This window comes from Phytophthora infestans, genomic scaffold (assembly GCF_000142945.1).
Source record: "Phytophthora infestans T30-4 supercont1.12 genomic scaffold, whole genome shotgun sequence".
Taxonomy (NCBI): Eukaryota; Oomycota; class Peronosporomycetes; order Peronosporales; family Peronosporaceae; genus Phytophthora; species Phytophthora infestans.
The window spans coordinates 263,462-286,831 of NW_003303747.1; the positions used below are offsets into that span (position 1 = coordinate 263,462).

The window sequence follows — 23,370 nt, forward strand, 5'->3', positions numbered from 1 at the left end:
GACTTGGGAGTTGAAGTGGCGCATCACCGAGACCAGCAGCTGCCATCGAAGTACTGGCCTTGTCCGTCGGGATTGGAGCCTTGTCTTCGTCAGAGTCGTCCGGATTGTCGTCTGAATCCTCGCCACCTGGTCGAAGGCGCTTATGGGACTTCTGATGGGCCACTTGGTGAGCGGCCTTGACCAAAGCTGCAGGAAGGGCTTGAGGATCGTCCGAAGACGCGGTAGCAGACTGGATGCGCCGCAAAGCGACTAACGTCTCTTGATCCAAGTCCAGCGCGTCCAGGTCCAGCTCACCCGCAGTTAGACCTATCACGAAGGATTGTGAACGACTGTTAGTTGCAGAACACACGGTGGAAAGAGCGACATTAGGAACGTACCATCAACAGCCAGACGAAGTACCTCGGGATCCATCCCGGCCAGACTCACGTGTGCACGGAGGGTGCGATTCGCTTGGAGGAGACGAGTATTACGGTCTTGCTGGTTCTCGAGGACCTTGAGCGTGTCGTTATCAACGTACTTGCCCTGGGCAAGCTTTACGAGAAGGAGATGAAGCTTTCGAGTCTGCTCGGTATTCGCTCCAATGGAAGACTTGTACACCTCCCGTTCGCGAGCCAGCTTCATGTGCAACGTGTTGATGAAATCGTCCCGAGCTTGGACCTTGCAGTGCAGACGATTCAAGTCTTCTGCGTGTCGCTCCATAGTGGCTTGAACAGTGGCGAGCATGGCGTCGTTCTTGGCGTTCGACTCGCGGAGAATCTTGACGTTGTGGTGAAGGGCTTCGATCTCAGCGTTGGCAGCCTTGAGGAACGCCTCCGCGCTCTCACGAGCCATGATTTCGGGTACCACCGAACGTACGGCGGCAGCAGCCTCGGACTGAGCAAACCGCAACTGACGCTCCAAGTTGGCGACTCGTTCGGGTAATGCCGACAGCGCGTCAGGAAGAGGCTGTACCGAAGCGAGGACATCATCAAAACCAACAGCAGTCTCGAGGCGACGTTGAGCGTGTACATCGCCGTGGAGAGGAGGCGCAACGCTGAGCTGCACTTGGTGACGAGCCATTGCAGTCAAGTACGGAATTATCGAGGTCATCATGTGATCGACCGATGCCTCCGTACTTTCAGCCAGCATGGCGCGCAGCGAATCTTCGGTGAGTGGTGGTGGACCACCAGCAGGAGCAGGAGGAGCAGCAGGAGCCATCTCCGAGGATTCAGCGGCGACAGGGAGTGCCGCAGGAGCTTCCGCAGGAGCTACCGCAGGTGGTGAAGAGTCCGAGGCAGGAAGCGCCGGGGGACCGGCTGATGACGCTGCTGTCAGGGGAAGTTTAGCAGACTGAGGGGTGTTCGAACCCTCGGTCTTACCCTCCTGAGAAACAAGTCGAGTAATGCGAGGTGATGAGCAAGGTGCCGATGATTCAAGAGAAGGATGAGCTGACGTACCTCCAGCTGTTCACGTTCGCGACGTCGGCGAGGGTTGAGACGCTGAAACACGTCGGACACGGCTCGGTTCAAACGCTTGGACGTACGAAGACTGGATGGTGAATTGGAGAATGAAGAAATGTCACAGCGAGCACCAGTGCCGTGGCGTCCATTGCGACAGGGGCAGTTGTGGTGTAGTGATTTCTCCGTAGTTGCGGATTATTACCCGTCGACAAAGACGTGACACCGCCCAAGATGTTCAAGCGACGAACCCTTGGTCATGTGATGTACGGAGACGCCAAGGTGCAAGGGACTCGACGGCGTCACTTCCGAGTATTGGATACGGTCCATATGTCACTGAATCCAGGCTGTCCTTATTATTAATAATGGACTGGCCGGATTCGCATTCAGCGGACCATCTACGGTACGAACCCTCAGTGGCGGTTGGGATGAGTTCGCGGAATACTCAGCGACCCTTGGAAGGCACGTTCACCGTCTGGGACAGGGCGCGGACCATTAAAGATACTCATGCGACGGTGCAGACGACGCTTGGCGTGCAAGAAGATCCATAACGGATCCTTGTTCACTTGATATTTGTATACTTGATTAGGACTTCTTATTAGGAATAGACCCGAAAGGGTAAGCTTAAATACAGAACAGAATTTCCACTCAAGCACACAGAGCGACGTCCGGCTTCAAGGTAAGCGTCAGGTCAAGCTTGTTTGAGTGTGTTATGCCTGTCGGTGAACTCGAAGCTCTGTAGCGAGAATTCATCCGGCAAGGCCAAGAGACTGTGTGTTGTGGCCGATTATTATCGGGAGGTTTTACGTGACGGCTTATTGTTGCCTATTTGCACGACTGGAAGTGCTTGAATTGCATCCCTTTTATTCTTCCAACCGAGTGTTGAACACTCGGTGATCTCGTAAAAGGCTTACCGTGCCTGGTACCCTTCCGCTGTTGGGACCACGAGGATTCAAAACACCTGCTAGCTTTGCTCGTGCTAGTAGCGTGTTCTTATTTTTACTGGCTGGCCTATATAAGTAGTTTACAAGGTCCAGTTTGTCCCGGTGCAAGGGCAGAACTGGGGTCTTCAGGTCCGCCCGAACGATCGTTTACTATCCTAGTAGACGTATTGTTGTGGGAACGTCCTAACTACATTTGTAGCTAGAGCTCACGTGGAAATTCCAACACCACATAGTGCTCTTGGCGTGCGCCTTCCGGGCGGCAGCCTTGGAGCGTGTCTTCGCATCGCTCTTTGCAGTGCCACGAGGCATAGTAAACGGTCAGAGTGGAGACCTAGAAGAAGAGTGCACAGACTGCTGCTCGAGGGTCTAAGTGTGAGGTGAGCCTCCTCCGCGCTCGCGCGGCCAAGTCGATGGTTTGCGACTTTGAGATTGAAAGTTTGTGACAACACTTCTTCATTCTGATTGGTCGGTAAACCGAGCCTAAGTGGGGGAGGATGTAACGGGGTACGTATCCCTAAGTGTACCCTAGTTACATGAAGTGTGACACGTCACACTTCAGAAGTATGACACGTCATACTTCGGGATTTTTGGTACAAGGTACCAAGGTCGTCCATAGCCAACCATTGGCTGATGACATTGCTTTTCTATAGGTGACTTATAGTTTGTATTTATCCCAAGCTTTATCTACCTATAAATATACTCGGTACCTTAAATTGGTCATACTCTCCCTTTCGATAAAAGGGGGCCTGTGAACTTCTGTTCACTGAGCGTTTGTATACTCTCGGAAGCCAACTTCCTCTAGCGCAAGGTGCTGTGTGACCCCGTCATAAATACAAACTATAATCACCTATAGAAAAGCAATGTCATCAGCCAATGGTTGGTACCTTGTACCAAATATCCCGAAGTATGACGTGTCACACTAGAAGTACACTTAGGGCTACGTACCGAGTAGGAAGCAGAGTCAACACAGACAGTGGGCTTCAAAGGGCACTAGCTGTATTGTTATGACTGCAAGTTCTCGACAAATTTTCGACTGACTCTCTCCTTTCTTTTGTCTTACTCCACCATCAAGTTCTTCATTAAGTACGACTCAGAACATTCCTTGTGGTAAATAGAATTTAGGCTATTTTTATTGGCTAAAACTAGGTGGAATGTGTCATAAGCCTGTGCGGTAAGTAAATTTTAGGCTATTTCTATTGGCTAAAACTGGGTGCAACGTGTCATAAGGACAGCAGAGCCTGCGCAAGTTGTCGTCAGCATCGCCAATGCTGGACTTGCTGTCGCCTCTGCGCGGCTACATTGCGCAGAACCTACAGTTCTATCTAAGCAAGTACATCGAGGACATCCAGCTCGAAGGATTCGGGCTTTTCGGGGGCGACCTGGTGCTCAATGATCTGGAAATTAAGCGCCATGTTCTCCGCGAGAGTCTCGAGATCCCGTCAAGCTTTGACTTTTCGCGCGGCTTTATCCGTGAGCTTCGTATCCACATCCCGTGGACGCAGTTGCTCTCTCAGCCCATCGAAGTGAAGCTCTACACCATTGAGCTTATCCTTACGGGCAAGAATAGCGCAGCCAGAACCTCTTCGGTGGATGCAGCAGTCGATAGAGAGCCTGAGATCGATCAGCCCAAGTCCGGGTGGATCCACGACATGCTGCAGAAAATCCTAGCCAATGTGAGCGTGCAGATCAATAACCTAGTGCTCAAATACGAGCATGATGACGTTGTATTCTCCATCGCACTGGGGGTGAGTTGGCAACGGTTTTCTTTTGAGTGCGCAATTGCTTGAAGAGTTTTTTTTTACCTGTGTTGCGGTGATTTGTTGTGTAGACTCTCGATTTCTATTCTGCTAGTGAGAGCGATGGGTGGAAACGCAGCTTTGAGGAGCTGAAAGGAGGTCGACGAGCAATTTGCAAGAGGATCGATGCAAAAGACGTTACAAATTTTTTAGATAGATACAAAAGCGATGGAGCTGCAAAAGAAGATACGAGACAGGGCACGGTACGACGGAAGGTGGTGGGATACGAAGTACCAGTGCTGAACAGAACATCGGTGTCAGTCCGAGCAAAGTTGCAGCTATTTCCTAGTGCGGCGAAGGATGACCACAGAAGCAAATCGACGTCTCCTGCGTTGCCCATGCACCAGCAGCCACCTGTGGCGAATCTTGACCGAGCCGAAGGAAATATTTTGGATGTGGATGGATTATTCGCGTACAGGCCATCCGTTATGTGTGACCCGTTTTACTATTACTCGTGCAATCGCTCAAGTGTGACGGCCATGTACGAGGTGGACGTTTTTATTGGCAAACTATTTTTTTCGGTCAGTGATAGACAATTAGAGATGCTGAACCAACTTATACAGAGCGCCAGTCGCAAGATTGACCAAGCTCACGAGCTATCCTACCAAGTACGAAACTGTAATTGCGTACGGGGTGATGGTATGAAAGCTGGGCCCTCTGTTGCCCCTAATATTTCTGTCGAGACTTTCCAAGAAGATGAGGTGAACACTCAAAAAGTGGGTGGCACATCTACGAAGCAAGAATCGTGGTTCGGTTGGGCAATGAACGCCCTGGGTGCTGCTGAAAACGAGGAAGAGGACGGGCTAGTTTCCGAGCTGCTTGCGGAAACAAGCGGGGCTTTGCTAAATGGCCAACCGGCAGCGAGTGACTCTGGTGAAGATATGCTGGTTCCGAGTGGCCCAGTCACAAAAACGTCATGTGTACGGGTGTGTGTCAGTTCAGCCTTTTTAACGCTCCGTAAGCATGAACAGGAAGTGGAGGTGGAGCTTCAAGATTCCACGATTGTGGAGGACGGAGAAGAGTTCGTTCCTGTGGCAAATCTTGGCATGGTGAAGGTTTCTCTTCAAACAAAGAAGCAAAAAGTAGCTCGACCAGCGGTGCCAATTTTCCACTTGACTCTCAGTTATATTGCTCTCGAAATGCTGCTAGCGCGAGGACAGGAGCAAAGCGGGATGGACCTGGTATTTGAAGTCGAAAAAGTGGAACTCGCGTCTGCTACGACCAGCGAAAATCTAGAGGACATGAAATGCAAGAAAGGAGAAGTGTTGCTTGCATGGGGCTCAATCGACGCATCTCACTTCTCCGATTGCGTCTCGCACCCATACTTCATTAGTTCATTCTTTGGAGAGGAAACAACGCGGCTGAATCAGCGTGAAAGTCGAAGCTTTGAAATTGTCAAAGTGAATCTAGATGCTAACATCCCTATTTGGAAAACAGTAGGCGTTGAGGGAGGTAGAAGAGACTCAGATGAGAACTCAGACTTCCCGTGCGATTGTTTTACGACATGGAACGGCGAATACATCCGCTGTATCCCGATGACCACTATATCTCGAATATGCAAGCATACAATCAGGCTGATTGGATTCAAAGAACGAGTCCTCGATGAGGGGATTTTATCAAATGCCGTCTCGACAGCTTGGGCTTCGAGTGGGTTTCCTATTTCAATCTCTGAAGGAGTAGCGCGTGCTTTGAGTTCAGCCGCGGATGAATATCGAGTACATCGCGACCTAGATCTTGGAGCACTAGATAATCTAGCGCTACTGCTCCAGCCGCAGCTAGTCACTCTATTTTCTCGTTACGCGCTTCATTCGTGCTCAGTGGCTTCTCTCCATCCATCATCTGGTTCCTCAAATATTCGCCACCGAAGCGTTCATTCGGCTGTGCGCATGCGGTCAGCATCGACGTCGAGCACCACTGAGCATGACGTATTCTCTCCTGACGTTTATTTGAAGGAGGAGTTGATCTCTAAAGTGTTGGATATATCTATTGGTGCTGCCCAAACTGTATTGGAGCCTTCACAATGTTTGGAGATTCTGGAAGCACTATCAATTTTTACACGTAAGGACGACGACGACGGAGACAAATCGGTGGTGGAATGTGATGAAACGCCAACACCGACTAGCGAGAACGTGGAATCGAGTATTCGATCAATTATACAGAGCGACGTCAAATTCATTACGGCGAGCAAAGTGCATATTTTGATCCCTGGCGTACATGCGGATTCAAAACAGGATTCTATTGGAGTGAATTGTCGTGGTGGCTTGAACTTAATTGCGAGTGGGTTTACGTGGTTGGGAAGCTTTTATCCGGGCAACACTAAGAGCCATCTCCAGCTTGGTGCGCTAACTACATATTTGGAAAGAGCTCAGAACGACTTCACAGTTTTCCCACTCGTAGAAGCTTTGGGATTCGAACTATTGTCCACCGAGAGCTCTGCGTATGCCGGTGACAATGACGGGTTGTTCGCAAGTTTGATCAAACTGAAGATCGACTTCAGCTTGTCTGTCGCACACGATGCTGCAACTGTGATAAACAGGGTATCAGGCCTTTTCGGATTTCCAATTGCGTGGGAGCCAATGAATTCGCCCTCCAAACGACTGCAAACTTCGTTTCAGGTTGAGGTATGCCGGGCTGGATTCTCCAGAATTGTGTCGGATCGACCCCGACTGGTGATGGCTCAACATCAGTCGTTTAACGGAGAAGTTGCATCAGTCAGTGCCACGATAAAAACGACAAAAGGCATGAGCTCGATTCTTCAAGGCGGTGTTGCTCCGATGGCGATTCGAGGATATAAAGCCAAAGTTTCTTCCTTTTTCACGTTTGTTTTTGCGCAGGAAAAGTCGCCCGGTCGACTGGATGGTGTGCCTCTATTGGGCTCGCTTGGCCTGTTTTCTCTGAACCCCGGCTTGCTTACAAGCACTTGTACACAATGTAATCTGTCTGTTCAAGCGCAGCTTGCACATGTGTATTTGGATATGCGAGGTGTCAATCAGCTCGTAGGTGCTGCCCAACGTTTCGTGAAAGAGATCACAGCAAGCTTTTCTGTCAGAAAAGGCTCGATACCGACACTTGAATGGTCTGACAAAGTTTTAAAGGAGGGAGATTCAGCGACCAGGGTTCCAACGAACTGGAGCGTTACCGTAGATGTGAAAGTTGGAGGTGGTGACATTCGTGTGAACGAGGCGCTTCAATCAAAATTTAGCTTACTATCGGTTTCATCGGTCGAGAAGAATACAGTTTCAACAGACCCAGTGAATCCCGGGGGAGGGCTCAAGCTCGTACTTGCAACGAAAGGTGCATCATTGTGTGCAACGGAAAGCGGGACTCTTGCAGGCCTTGATGATCCGATGATATTAAGTATCGAAGACGTTGGCGTTTCTGTTGATATTTCACACCGATACGTCGACTACCGCCATACGTACTCAATCGATGCTACGCTTCACCTATCGAGCGTTAAGGCATCGCTGTCTCGCCTAAAGGTACTCCACACTGCCATGGAAGTTTCTCTTACAATCCCTGTTGCTATGTAGTACTACTTAATGACTGATGCTGTGCTGTGTTTTCGTGTAGCTGTTGTATCTCCTAAAGCTCCCATTCCTCGAGTCTGAAGCGGAATCGAGAAAATTGGTTGGAAGTGACGTTTCTACTGCACAGAAATCGGATAAACGCAAGGATGAGAGTCGAGCTGTTTTGCGTTGTCGGTGGTACTGGAGGCTAGGTGCTCAGATTGATCGTGCAGATTTCTCATGTACAGCTGACATGTACCACAGCTCAATCCTCCGAAGGAGACAAATTCGAACGGTTGTAAACGGAAAGGTACTCAACATTGGTGTAGCTGCACGAATTGGTAATTGCCACCCCACCAATAACCAACAACAACTAGTTGCGCGAACTCAGTTCACTGATATCCAGATATCCGTTGGTAATATCCAAGTGGTGGAGAGACTTCAGAACTCACGGCGAGAAATTCGCACTGGATTTGGTGATTTTTCGCGGCTACCAGAGCATACGTTTATGGGCATACTGGTGTGCCTAGACTTGCCTGAACTACAATGCCTATCAGAGACCTTCTGCGTTTCCAAAGCCAGTGTGGACGCTCAGCAGTATTTACCATCGGTTATGCTTTCGTGGCATTTGACAAGCAGCGTTGCTAAAGTCTTCCAGGAGGCAAACGCCAAGTGGCACCGAAGCGAAGCTGATACGAATCAACCCACTGCTGAAATCCCTCTGATTGCAACGTGGAACGACCCTGCGTTGGCGAAGACTGCAAACTCGTTTCCGCTGTTGTCGGGATTTTACCGCAATTACAGTGAAGCTGGTTTTCCTTATCGTGTCATCGCGGGATCTATGGAGAATGTGGACGTTATCGTCTCCACGTCAAGCCTATACTGTCTTGCTTCAGTGTTGGATGTGCGTGGTAGAGGACTTACAAATCCCTCCTCCGTATCAAGTGCAAATACTGAAATGGGTGATCCAAGGACGAAGGAAAAGCCAAAAGTATCCTTGGCTAACGTTGAGGTGTCTGTTTTGCTTGGTAAAGTTCGTCTGATCCTCCCAAACGAAAGTCTGATGGATTCTGTCTTGTCAAAGCAATCGGTGGTGCCAGGAAATGTTGTATTGGTGTTTGAATCGATGTCGCTGGCATCTGCCGTTCGCAATGAGATTTCGTTGGATGGATTAGGATACCCTCCATTTAATTCTAGAATGCTTCCGCGACGACCTACTCTTCAACCGCAACGATTTGGCCAGTCACAGCTTCGAATTGGTAGCAGAGCTGGCAAGCTTTTTGGATTCGTTGCAGACTTGAAATTCAACGCAGAGATTCCTACTTCCAAAAGCGTGCTAGATGCAGTTGGACCATTTGAAGCGTACATGGGTTCTGGAGCGGGATTTCCAGTTCGTTTCGTCAATGTAGATACGTTCTGGTCGCCGCTCAATGTGACCTGCAGCATTGAAGAGGAATCCGTGGCTGGAACTGAAGGCAATGACCCGGGAGTGAAAATAACTGCATGCATCGCTTTGACTAAGTTGCGACTCGATCTGCATAAATCATCGTTTGACGTGTTGGTTTCGCGGGTTGTAGGAATAATTGGAGGGATAAATTCTCTTCGACGATCTATTGCGACACAATCACAGGCGCAATCGATTTCAATGCACTTAGATAAAGCGCCGGAGGCATTTGTAGGTCCTGAGTGCACAGACCAGCGAGAAGTGGCGTTTTCGTGCGATGGAATCGAGATAAATCTGTTCGAGATGAGTAGATCCACACATATTCGCGTCGGCTCCATCATTCTCGTGCACAATTCGTCGACTCTGTCTGGGAGCGCTAGTATTCAGAACCTAGCGGTGGGTCATCGTACTAACGACAATTCGACATCCAAGACCGTCGCAGTAGAAGAAGTAGTCTTTGGTGTGAATGCGGAGCCGAGTTTGTGGCAACTAGCTGTGGAGAATTATCCAGAGAAGTTGATTGCTACCCGGTGGAGTTTTGGAGATCGTTTGGAGGGAACATTGTTTCTTGATGTACAAGCCTATCAGCTTCACGCATCGCACCACTTCATCCAAGCGTTGGTTGATTTTTCTCGTACCGAACCGGATTTATCGTTTTCTGGCCAGTGGGAGCAGGCAGCTATTAATAATGAGAGCGATGTCCGCGCCCCGGATCGCAAGCCCTTCGTTTTGCAGAAGAGATGGAATATCAAACTTCTTGTCGCTCCGAGTGTAATGTCGTACTGGAAACAAAATGTCAACAATGAGGGAAAGTCAGGCGTTTGGATGAAGTCTGGTCAGCTTTTCGCGAGCGCAGCGGTTGGAATTGATGACATTGGTCTGCATTCATTGCGCACGTATGGTCCTGCTGTCAACGACATCAATCGCTTTGTCACTGTCCCCACGCTGGAAATGCTGCTAAATGTGGACAAATTTGGCTTAAACACGTCCAATGACTTGCCTCCTTTGGAGGTTCATTTTCAGAGAGACTCTGTCGGGCCCAGTCGCTACACACACAGTCAGTACGTGGCAGCGTTTCTCAAAGTACATTAGTGGGGTGTCCGAGGCTCAGCGCTTGCTGCATGACTGTAGCGTTCGAGTCACTGGAGACCACCATTTAATGCTGGAGCGAGTTCCCATTACTGGCGCCGGAGTGTGCTTACTGTACACGGACATGGCACAAACCAACGTGCAAGCTGAGGCAAACCCGCTGTGTGTAAAACTCTCGTCGTTCTCCTTGAGAGCGATACAGTCTCTCTTGTCTGCTGGTAGTGGGAACCGTCTTGATCACTCAGCCAAAGACTCACCTGACATACGCAGCAACAGTGAATTTATCATACACAGGAGCATTGGACCAGAAAAGTTCGATTCGCCCTCGACTGACGATTTTAAGGATTTGAGGCGGATGGCGGAAGGTCGTCGACCATTACCTGGAGAGCTGGTGCTTACGGAGACCCTGTTGATTGAAACGAAAAGTGCTGTATCGAGCTGTTCTCATCCCGTTGAGGACACAAAAGTCCACACTCTGATTGATCCGAACAAATACGATATAGAGTTATCGGATGTGACAGCTTTTCTCAAGGACTGCAACAAGCCATGGGGGATTGAAGAGCAGCAGGAAGCGAGTGGAGAACGGCCTTCTTACAATAATAAGACGCACAGCTGGATGGGAATGCGTTGGTGTTACCACATACCACGCAAAGTTTGTAAGATTGTGGCTGCGCCTGTGCCAATTCCCCCTAATGGAGTTCCAAATGGCTGGCCTTCATGGAACTGGAATCAGGATCAAGAAGATGACACGAGTCGGCTTTGTGACATTCTTTGCCAATTGCGATACTGGGATAGTAAGAAATCTTGCTACGTTGTTGTCTGTGAGTTTTTCGTACCGTGGGAAGATGCGTCAGCTAATGTGAGTACCAACAAGCTGGATAATGCCAACGAACCGGGGAGCTTTGGCGAGTTGATGTTCCAATGGTTCGACGATGATATGGAGGAAACACGGTATCGAGCGAAGATGCGCGAGTTTGGTGCGCGAACTAGAGCTTATACGTTTAATAATGAGATGCCGTCCGACAATTGGGAGCTGAGATGGAGAGCTCCACTACATAGCGAACAGGAACCCGAGGTACGTACAGTATTTGTGCGGTGATTATTGGACCAACTAACTGTTTGATGTAGAACAAACAAAAACGGCTCGTCGTGAACGCCTTGCTTGCTTCTTCATTGCAGGTACATTCCGTCCTGACCTGCGATGCTTACCAGCGTGTGGTTTCGAATGTCACGCTACCACAAGTTACTCTGTCTGTAAGCCACGTCGGTTCTGAAAACGAATCCCACGACATCATTACCGCGGAGCTCAACGATACAGATATCGCGTGTGCGGTTTCCGGACACCCTCACACAAGAACGCTGATTGTACGAGTATCTTCAGCGATACAAGTTTATCTGGACAATATGGTTCAGCTACTGACTGTATCAGTTGTCCCACGGACCACTATTGACGCGATGGTCGAGGTGTCTTCGAAAGGGATTGGGGTTTCTACACTAATTGGTCCCGTTTCGCTGTATCTGAACCAGACCGCGATACTCGTAATATCTGCAATTCCGAAGCTTTTGCAAGCGAAACCGAAGCAATCCCAAGCTATTACGGCAAGTCCAGACAAGAGAATGTCCAGTATGCGCATACGGATTGTCAACCACACTGGTGTGGATATTTGGTATCGGCAAGAAGGAACTTCAGAGTGTTTGCTGCTACCTTCGGATTCTAGCTCAGCATATAGCTGGCTTTCACTGGCAAGTAACCCGTTTTATCAGCTACGCTTCGCAATGGACGATCCGCGCGAGAAGCTCCTTGACAAAATGCACGCTGACGATGTGTCAGCGGAACAGGAAGACCCGCGTTGGTGTGATCCGTGCAGGATTAAAGAAAATGCTGTCACTGGGCGGTATTTTGGTGGTCACGGCTTTGTCTGGATTTGCGTGGAGCTATGCGGATTGCAAACGATGGTCACGCTCCGCTCGTCACTGACGGTTCGTAATTACTGCGAATTTCGTGTGCGGATCAAAGTAAATAATGACGGAGCTGAACATGATTGTGCGCGATCTGATGATCTCTACCGAGGTGCCCCTGAGACTCGAACAAGAGTCTACCACCACCCTAGTTGTATTTCATTAGACGGGTCAGCGTGCACTCTTTCTGCGACTACAAGAAGAGGAGACACCATAGCTTATATCATGGCGGAGTCCGTGACAACACTTAGCTTTGGCACCGACGGTGGGTCTTGGTGCAATGAGGACACACTAGGGATTCTCCCTAGTGAGTTCGATCTCGTTAAAATGAGCGACAACGAAGCGATATCCGCCAAGAAAGCTCAGTGCACGTTCACAGCCCTCCACTCTAAAAGTCCCGATGAGCAGACTCACTATGTCTGGGCGAAAATAGCCCGCGTGCAGTGCAAGACTGTGCTTCCTACGGACTTTGACGCTTTGCAGCCCCATTTATCTGGACGATACACGTGGATGGAAATGTCATTGTGGCCAGCAATCACGGTGGAGAACATAATGGATGTCCCGATAGTGCTCAGCTTCTCACAGAAGGTAAGATTATATCGTGTTTGTTGTTCCATGGTGCAAAGCTGACATCTTTTGCTATTAATGCTGTGTAGCTCGCAACTGCCACTGTTCATGTACCTCCCGCAAGTGAAAAAAGTCTGTCTACGATCAACCCATATGAACCGGTGGACACTCAACTGCAGTATGACCAAGGCATGAGCAATGCGGAGTCACTGGATTTTTTATTGCAGTGTAGCTCGGCGAAAGATCCGAAGGACCAGGTTTTTGTCTTTGAGGGATGCAAAGTGCTTGTTAGTTTTTGCGACGACCATCGGCCGATGATCCGGGTAAGAACGGAACGCATTCTCAGTGTTGCCAACATGACGCCTAGCGATCTGAACATCAGCATTGGAAGCCCTCTTGGAGCTCAGGGTGGAGGAGCTATGGAGAGGATTGGTTCATGCGACGAGCGGTCCATTGGCTTTGCTGTGGTCAGCAATCGACTGGTGATTGCAATCGCGACAGTTGAAGCTTTGAGCAGCGCATCGAACCATATCGAATGGTCTCCAGAAGTCGCATTGAACGTGAAAGGAGACACAAAGCCGATTGTTGTACCACCCGCGCAGGCAGGACTGAGGAGTCTGGCAAGTGTGTACTGTATCGAGTTGGTCAATTCAGATGGATATTTAAAGCTGATCATCCGTCCACAAGTTGTGGTGATCAACTCGACGGTAAGAACGCATGTTATCTATCATGATGTCCTTGATTGATAAAAAAAGATAAAAAAACTAACGCACCTTGAAAAGAACGGTGACTTGAAATGTGCTCCCACAGACGGGCGAGGAAACGCACTTGTTGAAGACGGCAGATCATCGGTGCGTTTATTTGAAATGAGATTGCTAGTACGGAGCATGGATGTGACTCGTATTTTTTTTACTGTGTATTTAATCCGCAGGTGGTCGCGGGGAGCAATTCTGGGTGGAGTGTTCCTGTCTGTCTGCACAAAGAAGCGAATAAACGGAGTATTACGGCTGATATGTCGTCGTGGTTAAGCTCAAAGCTATCGAGGCGTCCAAGCAAAGACCCATTAAAAACGGTGAAGCAAGCTATGGTGGCAAGGCTATCATGCTCTTTTCGAGTGACTCTCATGGAAGATGGATACGAGTGGACAGAAGAAATAACAGTGATGCTCCCTAAAATCCCTCTCCTGCTCACTTCAGATGGCAAATTGAGAATTGCTGAACCGGAGACGTCGTCAGCAGGGCCTACCAACACGCAAATAGGCCTATATCCAGCCCCATCTACGACGACGTACCGAAGACGCTTACTAATCCGCCATCGTGACTTCAGACATAAGGCGCTGACGTACACCATCACTCAAAAGGAAAAGTCCATTCACATTATTTTCTTCGTGGACCATCAACCGCCTGTGATTATCCACAACCAGTGGGAAAACATGCTGGGCTTCCGAAACGTGTCATTCCCATCGGATCCGGAGGGTGTTGGTGCGGACTATTACCTGGAGTATGATTGGAGTCTGCAGGTACGATATATTCTATTAGTTTGCTTTGTTTTTATGGAATTCTAATCGTTTTTTGCTGTAAGGTTTCTGCAAAGCATCGTGAAGCAACGACAGAAGAGAGTGACGCCGGTGAAAAGGAGCGTGATGCAGAGAGTAAGCTGCTAAGAGATTGGTTGGAGGCTTCATCTCAGTTTTATGAGAATGCCGACGCGTCTGGCACAACAACCAGTGAGCGCATGCGATTCCAGATCGGATTACCACAATACGGGTGGTCTAATTCGCTGTGGCAGGTTGGTGGAATTCAGTTCGCGTCTTTCAGCACAGAAGACGGGATTGCCCCCACCTTCTTAGTCATGTGCTTCTATCGAGTAGGATCGTGGCTCATATCCATCACTTGCCTAGAGGACCCGACTCGTGATGGCCAGGTAAATCCTACGCCGTCGTTAATGTTGCCTTCCGTGGCATCTCCAGCGGAAGTTGACAAAGCTGTTCCAGCGTACTTGAAGGTTGGTGTGGTCGTGGAGGAACTATCTCTTCACTTTTGCGACGAGCATGATCCTCTACGGGATGCAAGAGGGATGATTCTGTACCCAGAGATTCTACGAGCAACGTGCAACGCTGTGTCAATTGTATTTGCGACGGCTCCAGATCCGCCAGAAATTTCTCGTCACAGCGCTCGCTTGGGCTATCTGTCGCACATTCGATCGTACACAACTTTATTCGTTGCGGTCGAAGATATTGAAGTGGGGCATTTTCTACAAACCTGCAACTTCCCGGTAATTCTTCACTTCCCAGAATCACATGCGTCGAAGAACTCGCTTCAGTTTGATCGCGTAAAGAAGCAAGAGAATCTGGGGAGTTTGATGGGTAAGCTACTTGACAAGCAACTACCAGGTGCTGAGCATGCGTGCTTAATTGCCAGAATCATCTACACTGATACATGGGACCCGGTTGGCATCCCATCATATTTCCACAGCATCGAGCTGAAATTATCCCCAGCCGTCCTCCAGGTACGATCAAGTCCCTGTTGCAGATTTTCTTTTGCCTTCTAACAGTTTCTTCTTATTATTTTGTGTAGGTGGAAGACGACATCTTGACGTACGTGAACTCTTTTGTGCAGCCATTATTTGCCGCAGCTGAAGGCGAGGCTGCTGTGAGAGCAATGCACGACAAGGAAGATCGGAAAATCGCACCACGTGATGCCTGGAGCTTACATGCGTATGAATCAGTGGTGGTAACGACGCAGCGTAAAGTGTATATCGAGTGGCTGAGGATCAGCAATCTACAAGTGACGATCACAGCGCGAGTCTCGATTCCTGTACTTAACAGTTTTGATGGCACACCGCTGTATTTTGGACCAACTGAGATGCGCGAGGTGTTCTCGTTCCCTGACCAGTTGATCAAGGACTTGGCAGCAGACTACGTGGCTGACACGATTGTCCGCTCTCCGATGCTACTAATGTCGCTAAACATAATTGGCAACCCAGCGTACGTGCTTCTGCAGTTTTATCTCGGCGATCTCTGACAATCTTCTTTTACACTACAGAGGGTTCCTTCGGAGCTTTGGTCAAGGTGTTCGAGATCTAGTAGAAATTCCTCTGGCCGCGTCTAGAAAAGGCTACAGTCCGTGGATACTCACGAAGGGTGTGGTGGGTGGTGTCGCCTCCTTTTTGGGCCATACGACCGCAGCTACACTCACTTCCGTGTCCGGATTCTCGTATTCCATTTCGCGGACAATGGATCAACTCACGCTGCCGCCAGAACAGCTACGAAAGCGCCACTACACGCGTCCAACGCACTTGTCGTCGGCGCTTGCAGATGGCCTGGGATCACTAGGCTCAAGTGTTGTTGGTGCAGCAGCTGGAGTGATCACTACTCCGATTGCAGTGTACAAGGAGCGTCAGCTACAAGGACTCGATACTGGTATTCGAAACGTGGTAGGCGGTGTTGGTATGGGGCTAGTGGGAATTGTCGCCCGACCGATGGGTGGCGTTGCGTCGCTTGTGTCCATGGCGTCAGATGGACTATTGTACGAAATGGGAGGCAGTCGCACACCATTTGATGATTCTGCCTCCCGGTTCGATGCAAGACCTAACGAACTCTTGCGTTACAAGCTGAAAGTGCTACGGGGTGCGATTGGCAGCAGCTTACTCATTGCGCATGGCATTTGGGTTATCCCTGTGGGCAATCTCCTGCTCGAATCTGAGCAAGAACTTGACTACATCTCGGAACAACAGTTGGAAACACCGGAGAACGAACCGCTTCGAGAACTTCTTCTGGCGCGTGATATTACGCATCGTCTGGTTCAAGTGACAGTTGTGTGCTCGAGCGAGTGCATCTATGTCGTGGGAGTGAGCGGAGCACAGAATCAGGTCGTGTTGGTACGAACACCGTTGAAATCGATCGAGGCGGTTGAGGAGAGTCTCAAGGAGCCTACCGTTTTTGATTTGGGCGTTAAGATGCCAGCAAGTGCAGAATGGCTGCGCTTCCGACTGCCACCGCGTCAAAGGCGGCACTTGAGCCATCAACTTCGACTTTGGCTGGCTAAAGATTCGATTGTGTAATCATTAACGGGAAATTTGGCATGCTGTGAATGCTTTTTTGTCAGTTATGATGGGTTTGTTCTTTCTGTCGACCACGTTTGGGGCTTCCGTAGCGGTTAGACCAAACATAATTTGATTTGCGGTGGCGAGCTCGAGATGGAGATGGAGATTGACGATGGAGCGAATGCTTCCTCTAGAAGCCCAGATGTAGGCGCCGAGGGCAAGTTATCGGGTGGAGAGAGCCTCTTCCGACTGATGAAGTTTGTTCGCGAGACCCAATGTGAGATGGAGGTTGTCAAGCCGGTGCTGGATGAATTGGAAGTCATGCGAATGTGCCGCAGCTTCGGAATGATGTCGTCGGTTAACTCCAAGGACTTTTATTTTAATGTTCTTCATGCACGAGAATTTGATGATGATTTCGTACGCTTTCTGCGTTTCGAACTGTTCGAAAGCTCGTGTCCAGGATCTGTGAAGTTGAAAGGCCTATTTGGCAAGCAAGCACAGGTAGCAGATGTGTTAGTTGACATGGAAGCTTGCACAGCCGAGACTGCTGCGACACTGGATGATGTTAGTGAAGGGATATACTGCGCGAAAATTGATCCGGAACACACTGAGGGGCAGTGTAACGGGGAAGACAACGTTGCTGGTGTGGTGGTGTTCTCTTGGATCCGAGATGAGCTGTTTGAACCCCAAGGGCTTCGAGATACTCCGGCGTTTGTGCTGCGATTCTGACGGGATTGACACCTGACATCGTCTGTTGTACCTCTCCATCAGATTTGGAACAGGTCACGACAGCTATGGCTGCTCCAGATGAGCAAGAAGACGGCGAATTGTCGTCGTATTCGGTATCATTCCATATCGAGAAGCAAGAAGACCAGCCTGACAGCACTTCGTGTGCAGCAGTAACCTCTGCTGATTTGGAGACGCTTCCTGAAGACTGCTCCAAGATTTGCTTGCTGAAGGGAAGCTATCCAGCGATTGCTGTCACCAGGCCAATGAAGTCGGTGATCCGTACTGAGCAATTTCGCCGTACGTTTATGGCAGTGCCCTTCGCGGAGTGGCTAAAAGAACAGTCGCAGCATTGCCGGATTGATTTGAATCCGGCAATTGTCCGGTCGGTGAAGCTCTGCCAAAACATCCTGAAGACATTTGATATGTGGCCCGAGGATGAAATGGATGCTGCTCGAGAAGCTCAAGAGAAGAAAGAGCAAGAAGAATATGAGCTGGCAGCTGAAATGCTGAAAGAGGAGATTGCGGAGCAGAGAACGATGGTGGATCAGGCATTGAATGAACTGTTTCGACTCCGCGTGGGTGACCCCGCACATGACGCTTCTAACACCTCGCTGCAGACAGCCTTGACCGCTTACGAGGCGTTTCGAGAGTGGATTAAATCCACATGTCTCTGGAAAATTGATGAGAAGATTCCATTGACCTTAGACGCGCCTGGTCGCTTAGGAGAAGTGGGGGGAAAGCTATTCGTTCTCTACTCTTGTGGCGATACCGCTGACCTGAGCAAATTGCTGGAAATGCGTGCTACCACTTCCACCTCGGAGCTGTTGAAAGCCATCAAGAATCGGAAAGCAAAGGAATCGAACCCCGAAGTGGACATCGAAGCCAATGAGGATTCGTGGGAAATTTTTGTGAAGAGACTATCCGAACCATTGGCTAAGTTGCAGACGAAGTGGCGGATTGGCGTAGAAAGTGTCCTTGCAGCGGCCAATGAAATCAAACTTAAAGACCTGGAAGGCGAGCAGAAGCGAGCCAAGACGGCTTGGTACGACCATGAGAGGTCGATTATAGAAGGCAAGTTCGATCAGCCACGCCAAGTTCTGTTATCGCAAGATGGATTGCTGTTCACTCTGAGCGCGTATCCCCGTCGTCGGGGAACTATTTATTGCGATGGATCACGAGAAATGTATACCCAGTCCTGTGCAGTCCAGAACATTGTCAAGTTGAATATGCCGAAATGCGGTATCAGGCGTCAAGAGTTGCTGGGTTGGCATTTACTTTCTTCGAACGAAAACTCCGTAGCGATGTTTACTGTTAAGGTGCGGTCCGCCATCAAAATTTGCACCGGTAAGGAACGCATGTGTGTTAAGTTTATCTCCTTCCCACCGAGCGCGGATCACGGTAGACCATCACGCGCGAATGAAAGGGTCATTCGTACACTTGGGAGGTTTGCCTCGCTTTGCGATTATGATGCCCCTAATAGAATTATGACTTTCCTCTCGGAGGATTCGGTGGGGATCTACAAGTTTGACGAGTCGTTCAAGAAAATGGAGCGCATGAAAGTTGTTGATTTGGGTGTACGCTCCACGTTGGCAGATCTTCCATTTAGAGATGTTTTGCTACTGGACAGCACAGTATACGTGACGGACTCAATTGGGTGTTCGCAAGGTATCAACATCCGCAACAATCAAACGTCCAACGTCATGAGCATACGTGATGAAGACGAATCGACTTCGTTGTCTTGCAGCCAACTGCTAACACTAGCGGACAACCTCGCTATGGGAGTGGTGTCGTGTGTACCAAGTGATGATGGGACTTTCGAAGGAATTCTCGAGTGCATTTCTCGAGATGACCATCGTCATCTCCCAGTGTTGAGTCTTGGTGTCAAATTCCTCACAGACAGGGTAAGCATCCGATGTGTTGACGACGAAGTGCTCGTGCTTGATCCGTTGGCACAGAAAGTGTATTTCTTTTCTATCCACGTGACTGTACGCAGTGATTCTTACCGAATGCGGCAGTCTGATAATGCGGGTTCGAAGGTCGCTGGAAGTGGCACAAGCAAGGGAGACTGCCCACGCAAGCTGCACTGGATGTACACGTTGTATCACGTCTTCGAGAAGTTTCCTGTGCGTGCCTTGCTGGACGTTGGAAACTTTTCTCCGATGTCGATTCCAATACTTTACGTGAGAGCTACCACGACTTTCTTTCGCTACTGATGAGCGATCTTATGGCTCTCAACAAGCCGTTGCATGGGCTTGATTTAATCAGTCGTCTCACTGTGCAGCGTTCTCTTCGTGGAGTGACTACACGTATAAAGTCGAAGCCGCTGAAGTCATTCTTCCAGACCCTCATCACATTCTTGCCGGTGCAGATCTGCCGTGCCGAAGGAAACGCTCTGACAGTGCTTTATGATGGTTTGGATCAATCTTTTAAGTCAGAAGACGATGTGCAAGCATGGGGAGCAGCAGATATCGCAGAGTCAATTCGATTTGGGCTTCTGTCCCCTCTTTTACGGGTCTGGCAAGGTCGTTGCATAGTGATTACATCAATGGGGAAGCAGTCTACAGGGAAGAGTTACTTCTTAAACCATTTGACTGGATCGTCATTCGCTATTGCTGGAAACCGCTGCACGGATGGTGCCTGGATGAGTTTGCGCATTATGGAAGATGTCCTGCTTGTCGTGTTGGACTTTGAAGGCCTTGGTTCCTTCGAGCGTACAGATCAAGAGGATGATTTCCTCTCAGTGCTGAATGCTTCTCGTGTCAATTTTTACGATCTTCCGCATGGAAATGCGCTTCGATAAGGACATCGATGGCCTATTCACCAAGTTCCAGAAGGGAATCAATTTGCTGAAGAATGACGACCGACTTTTCCGGGGAACGCTGTACATGAGTGTGAAAGATGTCAATCCGAATGATCGCCATGATGTACTCTCCGAGTTCCAGAAGAAATTCCAGAAGTTGTTGACGATTAACCGCGATAGGAACTTTCTAACCGAGATGTACTCTGGTAACCTGAAGATCAACTGCTCTCCACCTTTGGGAACATTGGGATACCATGACTCTGTGCGTCATGCTCGACAGTTGATCGAGAAACTGGTTAGCGACCCAGACTTATCGCGTGGCTTCAAAAGTGGGAGTTCTTTCCACGATTGTATTCGTTTGGTGCTGGCGAAGATTTCGATTTTGGATTGGACTGCAGTCGATGAGAGTTCTCAGCGACTTGAGATGAATGAACTTCATCGAAAACTTCCTGGAGCAATTCGCACCGGATGTTTGATCCCCGTAGAGGCCCAATCGAAAAATGAAAATTTGCCTCGAAGCCTGAAGGACCCGCTTCTTTACGACAAGAGTGCGCTGTGCTTGTTGGACTTACAGCAACTTAGCCGTGATTATCCCTATTTTTCAGAAAACTGGGCAAGCGTCAATCAGGAGGTGCCCCTGGACGATATGGATGACGAAGACGTTGATTTTGGACCGACGCAAACGTTGATACGAGCTCTATTCACGACACGCTGCATAGTCTTTTCCAACGTTATTTGGCGCTGATTTCGAAGGGACCACTACAGTAGAGAAGATTGTGTGCAAGGACTATGACCATTTCGATGCGATGCTGTCGTTTCTAGTCGTTTCTAGTCTGCCGCCGCAAGACAAAGGTCATTTTGTGGGTCAAGCAGTCGTTTCTAGTCTGCCGCCGCAAGACAAAGGTCATTTTGTGGGTCAAGCAGTTTTTAGGAACGGTGCGATTTATGGACGAGTGGTAGCAAATCGAGCAGACTTTTATTCTCCCTTCCGAGGCTCTCATCAGACGCTGTCTGCATACTTGCGCTGAGTGCCAACTTCAGTGCATGCGATCAGCATGTCATTCGTTTGATGTAGATCACGATTGCGGTATGAGTCATACATGCCGCGGTCTTTGCGAGTACTGCGCTCTTAACTATCGACCTGGGAAGGCGATGCCTCGATGCGCAGGAATAGCTGGCCATGAAGGGAAATGTGACTGTGTGAAAGGTGATCACACGTGTGGAGCTGTGTGCAGTCTGAAAGACACTTCCAACTGTGGAGGGCTTTGTGTGTTGACTGGAGGGCATGGTGGGGACCATCGGTGCTCTGTAAAGCAACAGGGCTGCATGCAGCGCAGCAAAGTGCCGTGGCAAGTGCATCTTGAACACAGAACATTGTCACATAGTGCACAAGTGTGCCGAAACGAAGTGCAAACACGAGTGTGAGATGGATGGCTGCAAGGAGCGATGCAGTTCTGCAGACCACTTCCATGATCAACCCGCTGACTGCACTACCAATTCTCCAAGACAGCCAATTACCATTAGGAATAGATTACATATTGTATACTTGTGTCGCGGAGAACGGACAAAGGCTTGAAACAAACCCGGCGATGCCGGGAGGATTACTTGTCTGTGCTGTTCACGTCACACTTGCAATGCAGTTTGTGAGATGGATGGAATCTGTGGTAGGAGTGTTCAAGTCTCGATTGACAAGTTCTCGGGATCATGTGATACATTTGATTACGAGCTGAAGCAAATGATTGGAGTCCGCAACAAGTGTGCAACGATTCTTCCTCCTGGGAAGACAAACCACGAAGGCGAAGCCCACTCGTGTGTGAAGCTGCTGCCGAATGGGACTACAACTGTTCACGGATGCGGAGTGCGGTGTGAAGCTTGTGAGTATTATTGTAAGAAGCCCATTGGACACGAAGGAGAGCACTCCGCTGCTCATGGAAATATGAGCAACATGCATTTCGTTGCTGAAGACGCTGTGATCAACTGGGAGGACCGAAAGTACGTGCCTGGCGAGAAAGGAGTTGCCGAAATGTGTAACATATACTGTTCTTCGGCTGGACGGGGTCACGTTCACTACTTGAAGTGCGATAAGGAGACTGTCTCTGCTTGTGTGTACACGGGCTTGCAAGATCAACGCCGTCATTGCATGACTGAGCTCAAACCACGTCCCGAGCACCAGGTCGATGAGCTTCTACATGAGAGATACTGGAAAACGATAGGATGGGAGGACCCATGTCGATCTGCTTTGGAACGCGCCCTATTTGCGAAGTGTCCGTATTTGTGCGATGCATTGGAGCACAAAGGCGAGAAAAAGTCGCCGTCCTTTTGTGACTTGGAAACATGGCATCAGCCTGCCGCCACGCCCTGCATTGCGGAACGACGGGGTTTTTCCTATGTCAGTGGCCATCGTTTCGCTTGTTCTCATACGTGCTCAACAGGCAAGGTGCACCATGTCTTTGTGTTGCACTGCTCCGGGTCGATGCGAGGAGAACCGTGGAAGGAATTGGTGAGCGGCGTTCGTGGATATTTGCAAAGTCGATTGGCTGCTGGTGTTACGCAGGATATTGTGTCTGTGATCACGTTCGGGCAACAAGGAACTGTTGAGTTCGAGCGCGTTCCGATCAAGACGGCTACCTGCCTGCAAATCCCCTTCCGCGGAGGCGGAACGTTTTACTCGAACGGCTTGAGTCAAGCTAGCGCCATTTTGTCGCGCACGAACTTGAAGGTGTATAAACCAGTGATAATCTTCTTCACTGATGGACGTCCAGCGGATCGCAAGAAAGGACCAGCGCTGGCGGTGGACGTTCGCAATCGCTTTGCCATGTTTGGATTGCGGACATTTGTCGTGGGATATGGACGAGCAAGTGAAATCGGGCTGGAGGATCTAGCGGAAAAGTTGGGCGGATCGGTGCATGAAGCGCTTACTGCTGCGGATCTAGGCGAGGCATTTAGCTCAATCTCGATGTCGTTGGGAGCTCGTGCCGGGCTCATGCACACCACGGCCGCTATTTGAAGGGGATGGATTTTCATGTTGGCAGCCTGCTGATGGAGCGATAACGCAT

The 23,370-nt window shown here is 49.5% G+C and overlaps 6 protein-coding genes across 6 annotated transcripts; all 6 read left to right on the forward strand.

The window, feature by feature from the left end:
• Window positions 1–3,645: 3,645 nt before the first annotated feature.
• PITG_07799 (uncharacterized protein) lies at window positions 3,646–6,138 on the forward strand (the record flags this gene model as incomplete). Its single annotated transcript, XM_002903978.1, has 4 exons — window positions 3,646–4,125; window positions 4,209–4,802; window positions 4,878–6,079; window positions 6,129–6,138. The coding sequence occupies 4 exons, from the start codon at window positions 3,646–3,648 to the stop codon at window positions 6,136–6,138; spliced, it is 2,286 nt and encodes a 761-aa protein (XP_002904024.1).
• A 2,385-nt stretch (window positions 6,139–8,523) lies between these two features.
• On the forward strand, window positions 8,524–12,804 carry PITG_07800 (uncharacterized protein; the record flags this gene model as incomplete). Its single annotated transcript, XM_002903979.1, has 5 exons — window positions 8,524–8,566; window positions 8,675–10,112; window positions 10,189–10,425; window positions 10,510–11,290; window positions 11,344–12,804. 5 exons carry the CDS (start codon window positions 8,524–8,526, stop codon window positions 12,802–12,804), a joined length of 3,960 nt encoding a protein of 1,319 aa, XP_002904025.1.
• A 251-nt stretch (window positions 12,805–13,055) lies between these two features.
• PITG_07801 (uncharacterized protein) lies at window positions 13,056–16,803 on the forward strand (the record flags this gene model as incomplete). The annotated part of the gene is made up of 6 exons (XM_002903980.1): window positions 13,056–13,448; window positions 13,524–13,592; window positions 13,673–14,260; window positions 14,323–15,249; window positions 15,318–15,727; window positions 15,786–16,803. The coding sequence occupies 6 exons, from the start codon at window positions 13,056–13,058 to the stop codon at window positions 16,801–16,803; spliced, it is 3,405 nt and encodes a 1,134-aa protein (XP_002904026.1).
• Window positions 16,804–17,037: 234 nt separating this feature from the next.
• PITG_07802 (uncharacterized protein) lies at window positions 17,038–17,925 on the forward strand (the record flags this gene model as incomplete). Its single annotated transcript, XM_002903981.1, has 3 exons — window positions 17,038–17,499; window positions 17,568–17,854; window positions 17,907–17,925. 3 exons carry the CDS (start codon window positions 17,038–17,040, stop codon window positions 17,923–17,925), a joined length of 768 nt encoding a protein of 255 aa, XP_002904027.1.
• Window positions 17,926–18,869: 944 nt separating this feature from the next.
• PITG_07803 (uncharacterized protein) lies at window positions 18,870–21,059 on the forward strand (the record flags this gene model as incomplete). Its single annotated transcript, XM_002903982.1, has 6 exons — window positions 18,870–19,204; window positions 19,259–19,528; window positions 19,571–19,637; window positions 19,835–20,254; window positions 20,316–20,898; window positions 21,034–21,059. The coding sequence occupies 6 exons, from the start codon at window positions 18,870–18,872 to the stop codon at window positions 21,057–21,059; spliced, it is 1,701 nt and encodes a 566-aa protein (XP_002904028.1).
• Window positions 21,060–22,049: 990 nt separating this feature from the next.
• On the forward strand, window positions 22,050–23,031 carry PITG_07804 (uncharacterized protein; the record flags this gene model as incomplete). The annotated part of the gene is made up of 2 exons (XM_002903983.1): window positions 22,050–22,922; window positions 23,002–23,031. The coding sequence occupies 2 exons, from the start codon at window positions 22,050–22,052 to the stop codon at window positions 23,029–23,031; spliced, it is 903 nt and encodes a 300-aa protein (XP_002904029.1).
• Window positions 23,032–23,370: the final 339 nt, after the last annotated feature.